The sequence below is a fragment of the Acipenser ruthenus genome, chromosome 8 (genome assembly GCF_902713425.1).
Source record: "Acipenser ruthenus chromosome 8, fAciRut3.2 maternal haplotype, whole genome shotgun sequence".
NCBI lineage: Eukaryota > Metazoa > Chordata > Actinopteri > Acipenseriformes > Acipenseridae > Acipenser > Acipenser ruthenus.
The window spans coordinates 8,197,961-8,217,742 of record NC_081196.1 but is presented as its reverse complement, the minus strand read 5'-3'; the positions used below and the strand labels follow the sequence as shown (position 1 = coordinate 8,217,742).

General features: G+C 39.6%; 1 protein-coding gene across 1 annotated transcript; it reads right to left on the bottom strand.

Annotated features, from left to right (window-relative positions):
• Window positions 1-5,359: 5,359 nt before the first annotated feature.
• Window positions 5,360-8,431, bottom strand: LOC131737694 (olfactory receptor 6N1-like). Its single transcript, XM_059028357.1, has 2 exons — window positions 8,347-8,431; window positions 5,360-6,969 (listed from the first exon to the last, which is right to left on the bottom strand). Exons 1-2 carry the CDS (start codon window positions 8,385-8,387, stop codon window positions 6,009-6,011), a joined length of 1,002 nt encoding a protein of 333 aa, XP_058884340.1. The 5' UTR covers window positions 8,388-8,431; the 3' UTR covers window positions 5,360-6,008.
• Between the last annotated feature and the right edge of the window lie 11,351 nt (window positions 8,432-19,782).

Genomic DNA, 19,782 nt, shown 5'->3' with positions numbered 1-19,782 from the left:
ATACAAAATGAAAAGTGCTGAATGGCTGGTATAAAGCACAACAAAATAATGGGACCGTCCAATCAAAACATGCAATTTATACGAGTGCGTTGTTAAATTCACTGCATGCACCGATGTAAAGCGGATTCACCAAACCGTTAAATTCACCAGGAGTTGCTCAGCGAACTGTTGTTAAATTCACCGGTGCATCAACTGGTGCGCAAGTGCTTGCACCTCTACCGCTCTAGTGCAGGTGCCACACGGTACGCAGTTCACGTAGTGTACGGTACCCACTAACAAGCAGTGATCGGTACCAGCGCCTCTGTGGTAGTGCACAATAGCGTTGCACGGTACGCGGTGTGCGTCGTGCCCCAGTACTCGGTGTGCGCAGTGCTCGGTACATACAGTGCACGTGTGCGTAAGTGCTAGTACCTTTAGCACTCTAGTACGGTGCCGCACGGTACGCAGTACACGTAGTGTACGGTACGCAGTGCACATGGCGCTTGGGACGCACAGGTCAAGCAGTGCACGCGGTGCACGTTGCGCTCGTTCCGTAAGCACTGCTCAACCTACCGCATAGCGCACGGTTCTGCACGGTACCTGTGAAACCTGTGCACGCGGTGTACATAGTGCACGGTGCATAGGTAAACTGGTTCTACACTAGTGCTCATACGCGGCACCGTACGCGGTGCACTACGTGCCCACGGTACTCAGCGCACAGTGCGCAGTATTATTATTATTATTATTATTATTATTTTTATTATTATTATTATTATTATTATTATTATTATTATTATTTATTTCTTAGCAGACGCCCTTATCCAGGGCGACTTACAATTGTTACAAGATATCACATTATTTTTACATACAGTTACCCATTTATACAGTTGGGTTTTTTTTACTGGAGCAATCTAGGTAAAGTACCTTGCTCAAGGGTACAACAGCAGTGTCCCCGATGGGGATTGAACCCACGACCCTCCGGTCAAGAGTCCAGAGCCCTAACCGCTACTCCACACTGCTTAATACGTTGATGTAACACTAGTGAGTGTACACTTACCAGCGTTCAACATAGTGCGAGCAGTGCCTCAGTGCTAATGCACAAAGTCAGGCGTCCCATCCCTGTATGGCCTGCAACTCCATCATCCCACAGGGTACCCTCTGCGTGCGGTGCTTGGTACAAAGCTAGTGCAAGAGCGCATGGTACACGTAGTGCTTACAGTACTCTGTGCGCATGGTGCTCGGTAGGCAGGTGTCTAGTACATCAGTGCGCATAGCGCCCTCGGGTGCTCGGTGCACGAGGTGCCTCGTTGCCCTCTGCCTGTAGACGGTGCTCCACTTCGCTGTAGGCTACGCGCTGCTCTGGTCGTGTGACTGCACGTAGTCCAGGCTAGACACCCCTGTCCAATTACTACGCTGTGTTTACTCTTTTTCTGTGTAACAGCTTACATCGCTTAAAACCTTACAGCGATCGCTGTTTTGTGTTTTTCCTCTGCTATTGCAGTTTAAAAAGAAAAAGAGACGCGTGATCCTCCACCGGATCTGCCTCGCTGTGCTGTGTCCCGCTGTTGAGTTGAATCCGCCAGCTTGTTTCAGCCCGCCTACTCGGCGCGCTTGGTCACCCGCCTGGCAGGGTGAATGTGTTTCTCCCATAGCTGAATGGCTGTGTGTATAAGCCTGTATGTTTTCCTATTACTGCCTTTGCAGTTAAAAAGAAATAATATGCCCCAGCTCCTTGAGCCTGTGCTCCACCCTGGCATACGCTATGTGCTGCCATGTTGTGTGACTGAACGCGGTCCAGACCCAGGTTATCGCTGCTGGTGGTTGCTCCGGATGTTACGGAACCAGATTTCAGCTTTGCTGAGGAGGACCATGATGTGATTATGTCGCGGCCTAATGAGAAGGTGGCTTCTTCCTTCAAAAGCAGCCCCTACCTCCCCTGACCATTACTTTGGACCAGCAGTTGAGGAATTGCTGCAGCGCAAGGCGTCTCGGCAGGTAGAGAATGAGACGCTGGCGTCTGCCGTACTTGCCAGGCTGTCCAGCCGGGTGAATGGTTTATTACACTGGACAGAAAGAACGCGGATTTCACATTCCTATTCTTCCAGCACACAGGAAGTATCTCCGCTTTGCCTTATAGGGGAGCATCCTGAGTTTCTGTGCTGTGATTCAACCTCTCCTTAGCCCCCCGCACGTTTCAAAGTGCATGGATGCCATCCTAGCTCCCTTGTGGCTGCAAGTGATCAGGGTGATGAATTACCTGAATGACTGGTTGGTCTGCCCAGTCGCAGGAAGGAGCAGTGGCCCACACAGTGCAATCCTACCTGTCGGACGACATAGTAGCTGCCATTTGCAACTGTCTGGCCCTGTTCAGCAATGGTTCACAGTACAATTGGTGTTGTGTTAAAAACTATTGGGTCTGATGGCCTTGTCTTCATCACCCACCCAACCAGTGTTACTCCACAAGCGCCCAATCCAAGTATGGCTCAATGCCTTCGGCAGAACCCCAAGCGCGACAGACACCGTCAGCTGACCATGTCTCGCCTATGCTGTGAAGCCCTACGCTGGTGGAGTCAAGCCTCTCATCTGAGCGGAGGCGCAAGGATAGGACTGATGCACAACTGTCAATTGGTGATGACAGACGCACCCAACTCTGGTTGGGGGGACGGTAGAGGAGTTCCCAGACCCTGGTCGGATCGCTGGACATCCCTGCACATAAATGCGTGGGAGCTGAAAGCAGCCCACGAGTGGGCCAAAGCGTTTTTGTACGCTTTTCTGCTCCCGGCTTTTCTAGAAAAAGTCTGGTTAGAGAAAGCATCAGTTCTCTTAGTGGCTCCTAAGTCGCCCAGGAGAATGTGGTTTTCGACCCAGTGCCAGCTGTTGCATAGCCAGCCATGGGAGATTCCACTTCGTTTGGATCTCCTCACAGGTGAAAGGCTCTCTTTGGCACCTGGAACCAGGCAGGTTCCAGCTATGGGTCTGGCCCCTGTAAGGGGCCGCTGGCTAGCCCTAGGGCTATTGGACACGGTTGTGAGTAGAATGCAGAGCGCTAGGGCGGACTGCACTAGGTCTTTGTATACCTATAAGTGGAAGTATTTACAAGCTTGGTGTCTGGCTAGAAACCATGACCCCATCACTTGCCCTATGCCAGTCATATTGCAGTTCCTGCAAAAATTGCTTGATGCTTGGTGCACAGCTCCTGCATGCGTATTTGGGAGGATGGCAGCAGGGTATCGCTGCGCATCAACCCTGCTTTCCTCCCCAAGGTGATTACAGCTTTCAACATTAACTAGTCTGTGGAACTGGAGTCTTTTCATCCACCTCAGTTTGCTTCAATGGAGGATGAGAGATTGAATTTCCTCTGCCCAGTGCGGGCATTGAGATGTTACGTGCTTAGGACAAGAGCTCTGTGTCAATCTGACCAGCTCTTTGTCTGTCACAGAACACGGACCCTAGGACAGCCCCTCTCTAAGCAGCGTCACACTGGACTATGGATAATGGTGCTGGCTTGCCCCACCTAGTACGGTAGCTGCACACTCAACTAAAGGGTTGGCTACATCTAGGGCCTTTTCAAAGGTGCCTCGATGTCTGATATTTGTACTGCGGCTAGCTGGGCTACGCCACATACTTTATCCAGGTTCTGCCGTATTAATGTGATAGACCCTACTTTGCCTTCTGTAGGCACAAGGGTCCTTGAGGGTGTAAGTTCACACCGCTAACCTCTGGGTTAGGCAGTGCTTGTGCGTCCCTCATATGCTGCCGTTCCTTCTCCCTCGCGACGGCTCTGGTATACATTATCCCATACATAATGTTGGTGGTTGTCTTCGAATTGAAAGGGAACGTTAGGTTACTTACCATAACCCTGATTTCCTGAAAGAGAAGACGACCACCAACCACGTCCTCACAGGTTCGATGGAAAAAGAGGGAGATCTTCCTGTGAGTGACGGTTTTATACCCTCGGTGGGCGGGACCGAGTGCGTCATCCCAGGAAGGGGCCTTCGGCAGCTCTGGTATAGTGAGCTCAGCATTACCTACCTCAAGGGCAGGAATGTCTTGGGTTGAGAGTCAGTGAACTGCAGCAAAACCAAAATGGCTGCTGCCACTGTGGAAGTTTGTCTTGTAAGGAAATATTATTTTCAATGTAATTGTAGATTCAGAGATGTTAAAATCTCTTGAAAATGGGTATGGAGTATTTTTAATAAATATATAACAGCGCTAATAAACATATTGTTAAACAATATCACATTTGCCAACTTATCCAGAGTAGCAGACTGAGCCGGTGGTACAAGAATTTGATATGAAAGAGAGAACAGATTTATTTATTTTTTTGCACATGTATAGCTATTCTGTATCATATCTTACAGCAGTGCGATAATAAGACAAAACATGTAGTGAATGATAATACCCGAAAATGATCTTAAGAGTATTTTTAAATAAAAGTAGCTGGTGCAAATCTCATTTCATTTAGAAGAGGGATTGATTATTTAACAATGGAACGCCTGGAGGGTGGTAGGCCAGTGCCAGTTTGGGGGGGGGGGGGGGGGGGGGGGGGGGGGCTTGAAATAATAGTTTATATCATGTGTGACAATTTCAAAATGGTATACAGTACTACTTACCATTAAATGAAAACACTATTGAAAACTCAACATATTTTGTGACTTGTTTTTGTAGTTGCCATAATGTTTTCCTGTTGAAATTTGTCCTACTTTCCAAAGTTTTGAATTTTCTTCTATATTATCATTATTACAGCCATATTGAAATGTAGTTCCATTGTTTTCCTATTGTTTTCTAACTTGTTTACAGCAAATACCTGCCAGTGCTTAACCTAGTTATCCAAGTCACAGCCGATCACTGGTACAATAACACTGTTGCTATTCAGTTTCTGTGCTCATGGTTAGATGGTACAGTATGATTATAGCTAGACAATTGGACATGATGTGATTAGGTATCAGGAAGAGGTGTATTTGAAATATCTTAAATAACATTTTTAAACAAACAAAGAACAAAAATATATTCTATTGTGTCGTTCTACCTGATTGGATAGCACTCCTTTAATGCTAATGTTATGTGCACTACTCAGTAGGTGATGCTCAATGGACCAGGTTTCACTGAACTGTGTCAGAGGGCTGTGGCATCTAGGAAGTTTAAGTTTAAGGAAGCAATATTGATTTCAAGTATCTGAATTGCATTTGTATTGTGTACACAATAAATGTTCGATATATATATACTACATTGTATTTGTACAGTATATAACATAAAATATGTATTCAATTGTATTTAAGCCACATTATAAAAACAAAATATTCAAGGTTGTGCATTAGTGTTAACATTATATACAAATATAAATCATGTCATGAATTATGGCTTATTTAATACATCTCTTTATTGTTTCAGAAATGATAAAACATGCATATTAACCTGTCCATGAATCTGCTTTGAAACGCTGACTGGAATTACTGTTTTTAACCACGAGACCAACAATGTATTTATCTATTTGCTTCGTACACGTGTAATGTACTTGTGTTTAACATGGATATAAACTATTTCAGTTTAAAATACATTACATTACATGAAATACAATTATGAAACATTACTTTATTTTTTTTTTACATAAGAAGCTGCTCTTATGCCTGCAGTACATTTGGTTCCTTTGATGATACATTTTTCTATATAAAATGTTAAGCTACCCTCAGAAATGGGTGACCCTTAATAAATAAGCATTTCAGTTTATATTAACAAAACCAAGAAGGGTCAGGAAGAGGTTTACAATGAAGTTGAAAAAGTGCATCGCGTCCATTTAACTTACCTGATTCTGTTACTTTCTTGAGTCAATTACAAATTAAATAATCCTGTATGTATAAGCACATATTTTACTAAACTACTCAACTTTCTATCCATTTTGTATTACATTCAAGTGTGTCTTTCATGAAAAATATTTAATGTATTCTATTATTAATTATTGAAAACAAAATACATTTTAAAGTTTTGATTTCTTACAAATGTAAGACGATAGTAGCAACCACATCTGGAATCTAATAAGTGTGAATTACTTTGTTTCTGCTGCACATTCTTGTGACCTTGTTCCGGACATTTTGAAAGTTTAAACCATAAATGACAGGATTGAAAACAGGAGGGACGATTAGAAATTCCACTGACAGGAGATTGTGTAAAACCTGTGGAATTTCATTTGAACCGTGTCCACCATACAGTACATCAAAAATAATGGCAATGAAGTAATTGATCACCGACAACAAATGTGGCAAACAGGTCTGCAAACATTTACTCATTGCTATACTAGATGCCCGGCACACTCTGAGTATTTTCATGTAGGAAAATAAAATAAAAAGGAAATGTGCAAAGAATATACATATTATAACATATCTACATACAATGTAAGCAATAGCATCTACACAAGATAATTTCACAATTGATATGCTATCACAATACAGTTTTTCAATGTGGGAGCCACATAAGGGCAACCTGAAAGTCAAAAGAATACTAACACATAAACAACAGAGTGGAAAAATCCAAGAAAACAGTATTAATTTACCAGTCGTCAAAGGAGTCATGACAGCATGGTACTCCAGGGGTCTGCATATTGCCACATACCTATCATATGCCATCACTGTTAAATTTGTTAACTCGCTCGCAGAAAAACTGTAGATGACAAATATTTGAAGCAGGCACCCAGAATATGAGATGACATGCGTATCAGACAGAAAATCAAACAGTAGTTTAGGATAGAAACCAGCAGTTCCATACAGTGCATTAGCACCCAGATTACAGATGAAGAAATACATGGGCTCATGAAGTGTCTTTTCAAGAGCTATTATTACAATTAGAGTTAAATTAACACAAATGATAAAGAGATAACCCAGGAGAGTGAAAGAAAAATAGATATATTTATTTGTGCTTGATTCATTTAATCCAGAAAGAGTAAACACTGTAACGTAGGATGAGTTCTTTTTCTCCATAGCTGTTTCTTGAAAATACCTGCGAATAAATACATAAAAAAACATATTAGTATGAAGAATAGAAGGGGTAAAATACAGGTGGTATAACTGTGCAATTGATTATCACATCATCTAAAGCATCTCAGTTAATATTACTTTAAATATGCTATTCCTATTTTAAAAAGGGGATACCTTTGTGCTGCAAATATTGAAATCACTGTATATATTGTGCTCTTTCCAATTCATGCCCTTTTTAAATTTTGAAGTGTACATGATGAAGCATAATAGTTAAAATTGAATAAATGCATTGAAGCATAACAACATAATTTAAAAAAAGATGTCATCTTTAAATGGTTAGACATTCAACCCTAAACCAATGCATGTAAAAAGACAGAGATTGTAATATGCAAGTGATTACTCTTTAACAGCTGTGTCTCAACATCAGTCCAGTTTTGCTGAAGTGTTAGTCCACTATTTACAACATGTGTCCTATAGTTTACCTAGCTGTGTAATGAACTTCATCAGAAACCAGACCCTGTGGGCTCTCAAGCTTGTTTACATTCCCTAAAGGTAGATTTAAGTGCAGGCACACACATCTTGTCAAATCCTAACCCTTCATGTCATTGTGTAACTACACAGGCAGTCTCCTGCTGCTCTCTGAAGCAGCACTGGGAGCTGTCATCAACTGTACAAGCTCTCCCATAATCTAAGCACTCAGTCATATAATCTGGGTAAAACCACACACAACTCCTGGGGAAGCAGATCAAAAAAAGTAGTTCTCGCTTGAAGCACGTTACCAGTATTATACATATTATAACAACTGGACATCCCTTCTCCATTGGCCAGAGAGCAGCAATGTTTTAGGGGTGCAGCAAAGATGCACTTTTTCAGACTGTTAAAGAAGCTTCGAACATTTCTATGATTAGCTAGCGTTCTTTAAATGACTGACAAGTTTAAGCTTTGTGAATACACTTGATTTTAATCAATACAAATACTAGTATTACAACTATATATATATATATATATATATATATATATATATATATATATATATATATATATATATATATATATATATAAAACAAAAAAATAAAAATACAACATGTACAGCAGATGCACTATTATTGCACTACGACTCTCTCACTGTAGATATAAATTGCTGTCATCCTAACTTGCATCTTATTTCATATTGTACTTTAGTAATTTAATTTGCACTATAGTGTATTTAAATATTGACCTTGTAAGCCTGTACTGCCCTGTAACACCTGTAACTCGCCTTGGATAAAGGAATCTCCCAAATAAATCAATAAACAAATAATAAAGATACATAGAATCAGGACCCAATAACATGTTTACAATAGCACAATAACATGAGATTAAAGGCACACATACATTAAAATATTATTTTTCAAATTACCTCTCAGAGAGATCCTCAGGAGAAGCTGCTGGTAGAAGCATGCAGTGCTTATGTGGACGCTGCTGGTAGAAGCATGCAGTGCTGTGTGGACAGTACTTCTGAGTCTGTTGAAATGTGCTGAGCTTTATATGCTTCCTTTAGAGGGGGGAGGGGGTACTGCCTCTGAAACATCCACTGGGATGTAGGAGCTTAATGAATAATCCATTGAAAACAAGATCTATTAGCAAGTCAGTGTCTCTGTTTACATGACCTTTCAGACCCAGAAGGGAATGTTTGATGTTCAATATCCTGCCCTGCAGAGCTCAAGGCAACAGCGGCAAGAAGGATTACAGGCACCTGAGCACAAGCCTTGCATCACAGAGCCCCTGACCACTGATAAATCAGTCTAGTGTAATGTCTATGCCATGCATGTACAGGCACAATATAGGATAGACTCTTTAGTCATTATGTTGAATGTTTAAACACTTTGTATGAATAATACATTTTTTGATACCTTTGAGTTCTGTGACGTCATTGTGAATAGAAGGTTGTGTGGTCCAGTGGTTAAAGAAAAGGGCATGTAAGCAGGAGGTCTCCAGTTTGAATCCCAGCTCAGCCACTGACTCATTGTGTGACCCTGAGCAAGTCACTTAACCTCCTTGTGCTCCGTCTTTCGGGTGAGACGTAATTGTAAGTGACTCTGCAGCTGATGCATAGTTCACACACCCTAGTCTCTGTAAGTTGCCTTGGATAAAGGCGTCTGCTATATAAACAAATAATAATTGAATAAGTAAAGAAAACGTAAGTATGTTAATATTCAATATATTTTTAATTTCATTCTTATTAAAAATCAAGTTTCTGTAGTCCACATTTGTGTCTTTGGAAGTGGTTTCAGGGTTAGACATTGATTCTCATGCAAAGGCATCACAGCTGTAACAGTTACAGGTAGTATGCTCTTGAAAGTCAACATGGACAAGTAAACAAGGAATACAAACAGAAAGCACCAACATACTGAGGATAGAACTTCACTGACACTTTCATTCATTCTTAAATTAACCACTTTTTAACTGAGATCAAACTATACGTCAAGGAATCAAGCAGCCTCCACTGAGGACCTATTCCACTGGCTACAGCAGAGACAGACTTACTGTAAGTGGCCATTCTGGGACGATCCAGGGTGATTGTCAGACACAGAGCACAGAGGTGTTTTGTGAGACAGTAGGATGTATTAAGGGAGGTCAGTGGGTTTGTTTCACACCACACTACTACAGACTGAATTGATCTCCTTCCCTATTGTGATGAACCATTATAAATTAGTGGCTGTACCTCAGTTTGTTAGACTTTATTATTTTATATAATTCACAAGTTCAAAGCACTCAGGATTCTAGTCTACTTCAAACATAGCACATATTTTTTTCTAAAATGACTGTGCCTTAATAGGCTTATTGAAAAATACTGTAATGCTCTACTATAAGTGGGTTTTGACAGGTCAGGTAAATACATAATAACAAAAACAAAAACATATAACCACTGGGCATTATCAAATCCTTTCTTCATTTTATGTTCTAAATTACGTAAGAACATTAATTACAAAGACATTTTGCTTGCTTTAGAGGCAGGAAAGCCCTTTATCAAATCTCATTTATTCCTATGAACCTTGGAGCTTTTTTTTTGCAGACTTTAAGTGTGTTTATCGAAGAGTATAAAATAAAACTAAAAGATATGAAAAATAAATATATTGAAAATAAAGCATATACATTATTAACAGTCGTGCCTGTGCAAGAAAGTCTGACTGCTGCCCAGGTGACAATATAGCTTATCAATGATGTTTACACATAAAGGAAGCATCACAGCAAGTACCACTAAAATGATCATCAAACACACAGGGATGATCCAGCCAGCAATCAAATATATTGTTTTGGAATTGTCACAATGGTGTGGTATTGTAAAGGCATGTACGCGGCTACATATCTGTCATGGGCCATAACTGATAAAACTGTCATTTCTACCATAGCATAGAGATTCATAAAATACATTTGGACAAAACAAAATGCATAAGAAATTACCTAGGTGTCAGAGAATATCCACCCAGAATGTAGCAAACAAACTAGCTGTTCCAAAGAGTGCATTCATAAATACATTAGAGACAGATGTACATAGGCTCATGGAGGATATTCTCTAGAATTATAAATAAAATAAAACATGAATTAACATTGATTATCAAAAGATACCCTATTAAAGAGACAACAAAAATAGACATATTGATTGTTACCCGTGTGCCCAAAACCTACAAGTATAAACAATTCAATAAAGGATGCATTTTCCATGGCTATTCCAGGTCTTTAAACTTGTTTAAATAGACTGTCTGCTGAAACGTGCCGGGCTGTTTTGTATAGACACTGAACGGACAGGAGTCTGTGCTCCAGTCTCCACCTGTAAATAGACATATTTATTGTTACCCATGTCCACAAATCTTACATTTTCCTCATACTGTATAATGGCATTTCTACATACTACTAATGTACAGTGTGTATAAAGAGAAAAACAAAAGCTTATTTTCCATTGTTATTCCAGGTTTTATATAATGGATTTCAATGAACACACAGGAACAAAAAAAGTAATGAATAAATTAGACAGTTTACAACAGGGGATGTACCATTTTAAAGCCTAATTTTAAAATAAGAGCGAGGTACCACGTTTGTGCCCCAGTCTCTACCTCTGATCCAGAACAATTTGGAAACAATATGACACTTTTTTGTTTTAAGGTGTCATTATGGACTAAAATATTGTACTACATAATTTCCACTGTTGCTAAAAACAGAGTGCATTTCATCAGTCTACCATTTTAAAAAACAACAGTGATTTGTGTGGTACTAACTCAGTCCTACTGAGTAAAGCCCACTGCACACAGCCCGACTCAAGGCGTCACAACTCATCTCATCTCAACTGGCCTTACAGAGTCTGGATGAATTATAGCAGTGTGCTTGCCCTTAAAACCAAGATTATGCAGATTTCAGTCGGGATGTCTTCAGATTTGAAGACTGAACATGTTGAATCTTTTTCTGACGCAGTTTCATTCAGATGTGATCAGTCTGTCTGTGTGCGGTGGTTGCCGACCAAGACTGACTGAGACTGATTAGTCATAAGGGTGTCAACCAATAGTGAAGCAGGTTTACGTGACGTAGCTTGTCATGTAACTTGTCATACAAGATGGCGGAATATCGACAGCTTTAGTTCCACAGGTAAAAATACATTAGTCTTGAATTGCTCTGAGTGTCCCAAATTCAAAAATACCAGATAATGTGCACATTTGAATAGTTTTTTTTAGGCGTTTACTAATCAAAGGTAAATGATCAATTTACCTTTTTATTATCAATCAACTACTGACAGCCTATAATTTCTTACTGCACTAAAACAGAAGTAACCGGTGTGTCGATCTCCAATAGGTCACAAATCAAAAAGCCCCTAGATCCGCACGCTGAGAAAAAAACGCCACAGTCAAATAAAAATCAACAGGTTGGATTTTATTTACCACAGGCTAAAGTGTAGTAGACAAACTATACAAAAAGGCAAACACTGCCTGAAACGTTTCCACGGTGTAAATGGTCAATAGCTAAATTAATTGGCTAAGCGCTTCTTGGTTGCCTCGCGGCACTGTCTCTACCGTCTAATCAGCATACGATGCCATGCATAATATGAGGGTCACTATGATGGGCTAAGTTAATACAAAAATGTGTACAGGGCAGTATTAATTACATTTGCATACATAGAAATCACTGGTATCTAGTTGTGGTCAGTAATTCAGTCTTAGTGTGCGACACCCAGTCGGGAAAAACTGAACTGTGACGTCAAACCAAAACTGAGCAAAACTGATCACAGAATCTGCGCAAACTCATTTTATATTATACCACTAATTCATATTATCATGAGTAGCCTATAAGCCAAATGTATACTGTCAGTTTTTTTTATTTCAGTTAGTCAGTGTTGCAGTGTTAAATTGTGCACAATTACAAACCACCTGCACGTTAATAGAATAAGTGTGTTTCCTATTCCTGTACAGATGCTCAGAATGAGCTGGACGGGTTAGCAGCACATGTGTGCAGTCTATTGCTCCCAACACGTTGGAGAAACCAGAAATGTCATTTCAAGGCTTGTAAGTACATCCTGCTGTTAGGGAAAAAATAGGTATTTGGTTGTTAGCCTCAAAAATACATTGAGCACAACTGGCAACACACGAGAACAAGCAGACTGGGAAATGCCAGCAACAATTGCAACTGTTTAAAATCTGTTCGTTTAATACTTTTATCAAGTAGAAGCAGGCTACAGTAGCTGTGCACAGTGCAGCGTCAATGCCTTGCATTTGGTTACTACAGCAATGGGGTCAAACAAGTACCGGCTTCATGATTGGTGATTTTCCTCATACTGTATAATGGCATTTCTACATACTACTAATGTACAGTGTGTATAAAGAGAAAAACAAAAGCTTCAGTTTTGTCATTTCAGGTTTACATTTCTTCCATGTTTAATATTTTGGGATTAGAGGCAGCAAAATGAGCTATGGGAATTACACGGTCATTTTAATGGATGTGTCAACATAAGTTTGAAAGGTTTACAAAACTCGAAAATGTTGCTGAATTTGTCATTTAAGGTTGTTTTTAAAAAATCTGTTTTGTCTGCTTGTTACTTTTTTTTGCAGCTAACAGAGACCATTTTAAATGACTCTTGTTTCCAGCAGAAGTTTGTTACATTTTAAAGATGGTTTCAATAGGGAATCGAGTTACAATGTACATTTTTAAAGAGTTGACTCAGTAGCTAGCCTTGGTTTTTGGGTGATGTTCTTGATGAACTATCAATGACAACACATTTTAGGCAACTTACATATAGAATATAATGTAAACAGATTTTTTTTAAAAAAAAATTATATATAAAATGTTGGTATTGTCATTAGTGAATTACTTTTAAAAATAGCGTGAATTTTCCGGGCCCCTATATGATTGTCAGGGGCGCAACTAGTGTTTTCCGTGGGGGGTTCAAGAGGTGATTTTGGGCCCCTGACGAAGTACTGAAATAATATCAGAAGATATTGATGAATTTAACGAGAACATAATAAAGGGACTTAATATGGCAGCAATAATAATCTATTCTAATAAAGAAAAAAATAAAAGAAAAAAATAGCAGTTCCATGGTGGAATAATAAATGTGATGAAGTTATAAAACAAAGAAAAAAGCATTAAAGAAAGTAAAAAAAATGAATAAGGAAACATTGATACAAAAAAAAAATCTAAAACAATGGCACAAAGAGAAATCAGAAGTAGAAAAAGGCAGTACTGGCAAGAATATTGTTAAAAAATAATGGCAGATAAGAAATTAAGAGATACGAGATCAATTTAAGAATATTGCAGGTAAAGGGAGGAAAAAGAAAGTTCTATCATGTCTCGAAAAAGATTTATTGGGAATAAGATTTGAAAAAATTAATAGTAATACTAGCCTTATTTCCCTGGAGTTGGCGCAGGCGGGGCAGAATGTCCTGTCTTCTAAGGCAAAAGAGGTGTGCTGCATGCCTACGCACAGCAATATGTGCTTGTCCTGTGGGGGAAGGTTCGCCCTGCAGGACATGCAAGGGTGAAAGCCCGACATTACAAGGTGTCGAAGCACCGAGGCACTACGGCTCTGGAGCACTGGGAGGTGCTAATGCACTGATGCACTGGGGCACCGAGGTATAAATGCACCGAGGGGCTTGACGCCACTGATGCACAGAGTGTGTGAGCACCGCAGGCGCCGAAGCACCGAGGCGTCGAAGCTCTGGAGCGTTGATGGAGCCGGAGCATCAAGGCGTCGAGCCTACATGGCACCGGGGCACCGATGCAGAGAGCATTTAAGCACAGAGGGCGTCGAAGCACAGAGGCATTGAGGCCCTGGGGCACCGAGGGTGTCGAAGCACCGAGGCTCTGGGGCACTGGAGGTTGAGGTCCCCAAGGGCACTGAAGACACCGATGCACAGAGCATTAAAACTGTAATATATATATATATATATATATATATATATATATATATATATATATTATATATATATATCAGTATTAAAATATGTAAAATGAAGACGGACAGAATGCATTGCACAAATGACGTTTACATTTATTTTGATTCTTGCACCCTTGCATATATAGACGTTATCCTTCTGCTGCTATTTTATTTGAAAAAATGTTGCACAACTCTTGTTAGAGATCTCGCTAAGATGACACAAATAATATTTAAATGAGTATAAGTATATTGCGGCTCTCTTCATTAACATATTTTTTTTTAGTACATACGAAATGCAAATTGCGGTATGTTTGCGGTGCGACTGGCCCATCTTAGTACATCTACCCCATAGTATTTTGTTTATTCTGAACATAAAAATACTCTTTCCGTCAAAAAAACGGCAGTCTGAATCTATTTTGTTTAACCACAGACCCTAGAGTAAGTAGCAGGGTTCTGAAGCAACAGGTGGTCTCCCTCTGGTGGTGGAGGTGGGAGCAACAGGTGGTCTCCCTCTGTTGGTGGAGGTGGGCGCGTGGGGTAGTCTCCCTCTGGCGATGGAGGTGGGTGCAGCAGGTAGTCTCTGCCAATAACAGCGCCACAACATCACTGTGCTGAGCTACATTCAATTCCCAGAAGACTCTGCATTGTTCACAAACGTGTCACTTACCAGGAACTCCCCCTGCCCCCTCAGTATGCAGGTTTTAATATGACCTAGCAGTGTCAGTAAGATTCGTATTGCACAATTGCAAGCAGTTGCATAGGGGGTTTGATGAAGATCTCTTGCAGATCGAAACGTATAATAAAAAATATAAACACCTTGGAGCATAATATATAAGTGTGCGGGTAATATGCTTGTTTAATTTTAAAATCTTTCTACCCTGCACCTTGAAAGACTTTGGATGTGCATATGTTTTCTCTTTGTTTACTACCAGCACACCATCCAATTTCTCAGAGCGTCCATTTCTCAAGGAAGAAATAAACAGTGGTTGTTGTTTCCGCTGTTTTGGCCCCAAAACTGCCTTTGTGTTTCTTTTGTCCGCCGCTGCCACAATATGTATAAATGTTTGTTTGCCCGTTTGGCAGGGCACCTAAAGTTGCCGGAGAATAGATTTATACTGTGTGTGTGTGCGTATACAGTGGTTGTCCACAAACCCTAATTTATGGAAGTGTAACACCCTAAAATGAATGTTGAATACATGTATATAGTACATTCCTATAAACACCCCTATTTATTTATGGTAAATATATGTAAATGGTACAGTCCTAAAATCCCCTTATTCTTCTGTTTTCTAATATGAAAAAAATAAAAAAAGTTCCAAAACAAAACCGTCAGTTCAGCTTGTTACAGTTAAGTACTGCTCTGTCTGTGTTGGGCTCTTGTAGCCCTGAATAAATATCTTTTCAAAGAAACAAGAAATCGCAGTTTAATGTGTGTAACTGAAACGTACAGTACATTGGGATACTTTTGATAAACAACTGTGGATATTAGCGGATGTAAATATCTCTGTGATGTATTTGTAAGGGTCTTTTAATAGACCCTTTTATTAGAAATAGTGTACAGACCCTGATTAGCAGTAGTAATAGAAAAAAATGTATAATACCAATAATAATAATAATAATAATAATAATAATAATAATAATAAAAACTACATGCCAAGGAAGTACATAAAGGGGAATTATCTGACTACATTTTAATTTCAAACAACAAAAGCGAGCTCGCTCTGGATAAAAGCATCATGCTAGAAAGAAAATAGTGGGTTCAGTAGGGATATGACAGGGCAAAGAAGCAAGGACAACAATATAAAGTTAAACCCTTTATTTAAAAAACAAATCTGTACAAAATATACATTTAAAAAAAATCTGTCCTTGTATCGGTCCCCAATCCAGGATGTCCTGTGGAGGAGTAATCATATATATATATATATATATATATATATATATATATATATATATATATATATATATAATATATATATACATACATACATACACTACCGGTCAAAAGTTTTAGAACACCCCCATTTTTCCAGTTTTTATTGAAATTTAAGCAGTTCAAGTCCAGTGAATAACCTGAAATGGTACAAAGGTAAGCGGTAAACTGCCAGAGGTTAAAAAAAAAAGTTTAGGTTACAAAAAACTGAAAAATAATGTACATTTCAGAGTTATATAAAAAGGCCTTTTTCAGGGAACAAGTAATGGGTTAACATCTTACAGCTGTTCTGTAGCAATGGAAGTAAATTAAGCCTCGAAAGTTGATGCTAACAATGCCTACAGGTGTCCCAACTTTTGTTGATTACTTACAAACCCTCTGTCTGTATAAAAGCAGTGTTGGAACAGACTGTGTTACTACACCCTCTTAAGCATTATTTGGACAGTATTGTACTGCAGGAAGTAGTATATTGCTCTCATAATGGCGAGAAAAAGGCAATTAACAAAGGAAGACAGACAGACCATTATAACCCTTAAAAGTGTAGGTCTTTCCTTTAGAGAAATTGAAAAGAAAGCCAAGGTGTCAGTGAGTACAGTTTCCTACACCATCAAAAGGCACTTGGAAACTGGAGGAAACTCTGACAGGAAGAGGTCTGGCAGACCCAAAGCCACAACAGAATCAGAAGACAAGTTTCTGAGAGTCAACAGCTTGCGTGATAGGCGGCTCACAGGACAACAGCTTCAAGCACAGCTTAACACTGGTCGAAGTAAGCAAGTCTCAGTTTCAACTGTGAAGAGAAGACTTCGAGCTGCAGGTTTGACAGGTCGAGTGGCAGTAAGAAAGCCATTGCTAAGATGGCAAAATAAGAAAAAGAGGCTTGCCTGGGCCATGAAGCACCGCCAGTGGACTACTGAAGACTGGAAGAAGGTCTTATGGACCGATGAATCAAAATTTGAAATCTTCGGTTCATCACGCAGGGTTTTTGTATGCCGTCGAGTAGGCGAAAGGATGGTTCCTCGGTGTGTGACACCAACTGTCAAACATGGAGGAGGAAGCGTGATGGTCTGGGGCTCTTTTGCTGGATCCAGAGTCGACGACTTGCACAGAGTGGCACCCTGAACCAAAACTGCTACCACAGCATTTTGCAGCGCCATGCAATACCCTCTGGTATATGCCTAGTTGGTTCATCCTACAGCAAGATAATGACCCAAAACATACCTCCAGGCTATGTCAGAACTACCTTAGAAGAAAAGAACAAGACGGTAGGCTTCAAATCATGGAATGACCAGCACAGTCTCCAGACTTAAACCCCATCGAGCTGGTTTGGGATGAACTGGACAGAAGGGTGAAAGCAAAGCAACCTACAAGTGCAACACATTTGTGGGAACTTCTGCAACAGTGTTGGGAAGAACTTTCCGAACAATATTTGATTTCCTTTGCAGAAAGAATGCCACGAGTGTGTTCGGCTGTTATATCTGCAAAAGGTGGCTACTTTGAGTCAAGAATTTAGATTAAATTTTGTTAAACAAAACGATTCCATGATTTCTTTTTTTATCTCCAATTGTTTTTATTTGTTCTATGCTTTAATTTCAGAGTACATTGAGACATTAAACTGTGTAAATTTCAATAAAAACTGGAAAAATGGAGGTGTTCTAAAACTTTTGACCGGTATGTGTATATATATATATATATATATATATATATATATATATATATATATATATATTTTATATCCCTTCCATCTGGCTGCTAAAATGATGGCGTAATCAACTCATAACGAAACCTATGCAGGTGACCCCTATCGGTTATAAGCGGCTTACTTTCAGGCGACCGTAGCCCCGGCTAGGAATACCGCACACCAACATTGAATACGTCATTGGAAAGCGCCGGGACTGTACTTTTAAACAACCACGTAGGTGGCTTTTACATTGCCTAAGTAATATGCACTTAAAGTTCGGTGCGCCAGCACATCAAAATGAATGGCGCTGAGTTTAAGGAGTTTTAAGCTTTGCGGTCAAAAGGTAACCCTAGAAACCATCAGTGCCTAGCAACAGCTTCTTCATGCCCCTATAGGGGAGCAATATTGAACACCTCTGAAGAGTTCATTCTAAGTACTGGACTATTCTAATGTTTTACATTTTAACAAACTATAGAAAATGCAAATGCAACTACATTTTCAAGAAACATATGTCACCATGTGTACATGTGTCCACTTTTTAGGTGGTTCAAGTAAAATGTCTTTATCAAAACATAATCAGATGCAACACTCTCTGCATGCATTCATTCATTCGTTCATACATTCATACAAATAGCTCTTTTGCACCTTTTAAAAAGGTATTGTTTTTACACTATTCCTCTAAAACAAAAACAATGTACCTTAGAAGGTAGCACCGAATACCATACTGTTAAAAACTGAAAGAACTTCATACAAAGGGAGTCATTTGTCTAGAATTGATTTTTAAGCAAATCATTTTATCTGTTTTATGTTTGTTTTTTTAAGTTAAGCTGCTCACATTCTAGAGAACATAGTTCTCATAGTTCGCAGCATTACTTCATTGTACTTAAAAGTACTGCATTACATTAAAGTGAAATCTAGACTATATCTCCCTTATTGGCAGAATCGCAAAATGAATTGCAGAAAACTGCTGAAAACTGTAACGAAGTGCAACATCTATCATAAATTATTATATTTAGATTTGTAATGAACCCGATGTACAATACCGGAGCTTCAGCAAATTGTGATTATGGCCCGCTCCTTCTCCAGCCTTGCCCCTCAGTGGTGGAATGACCTACCTACGGGTATCAGGAATTTTGGGATATTGGAGGATACACAACAGAAATATAGTTTGGTATTACAGCGTCCACACTTCTGATAAACCGCACTACCTGATGTGATCTAATTAGAACCGGACTCAAGACTACCTCCTGAGGTGGTCTCGAGTACGGTATTAAATGCTGCGTAGTGTGGACGCTAACCGTATTTAGCACTTTTAAGCCGGATTAAATGCAACTAATATGGTTTAAAGGCATAGTGTGGACAGGGCCTTAGATGCTGGATTACAGTCTGAAGAGATGTTTCAGCCTCTTGATACTTCCCCTAATGATCAAAATCCCAGGACAGAGAACAACAATGGGAATGTAACACAGTCTCAAAGCGACTTAATTAAGTCTCTATAGACAGCACACGTCTCTATAGGGGCACCTGCGTCTCAAATTAACCAAGTGTAGGAAGGTTTATTTGAAACACAGTCACAGCTGATACCTTTAAGAAGAGTCAACTGCAACCAATGACAGAGAAGGAGCGAGCGAGAGAGAGAGAACGCATTTTTCAAACTGTTCCATGTTATATATATTTCTTATATTTTAAAATAAGCAATACATAATACCGCTGTACGAACTCTGATGTGGACTGTACCTTCATTAACTTTAGAACAACTTTGAACAATACAGATTTACATGAAGAAAAAAATGCATGCACATGTGAAGTATTTTACATTTGAATATGC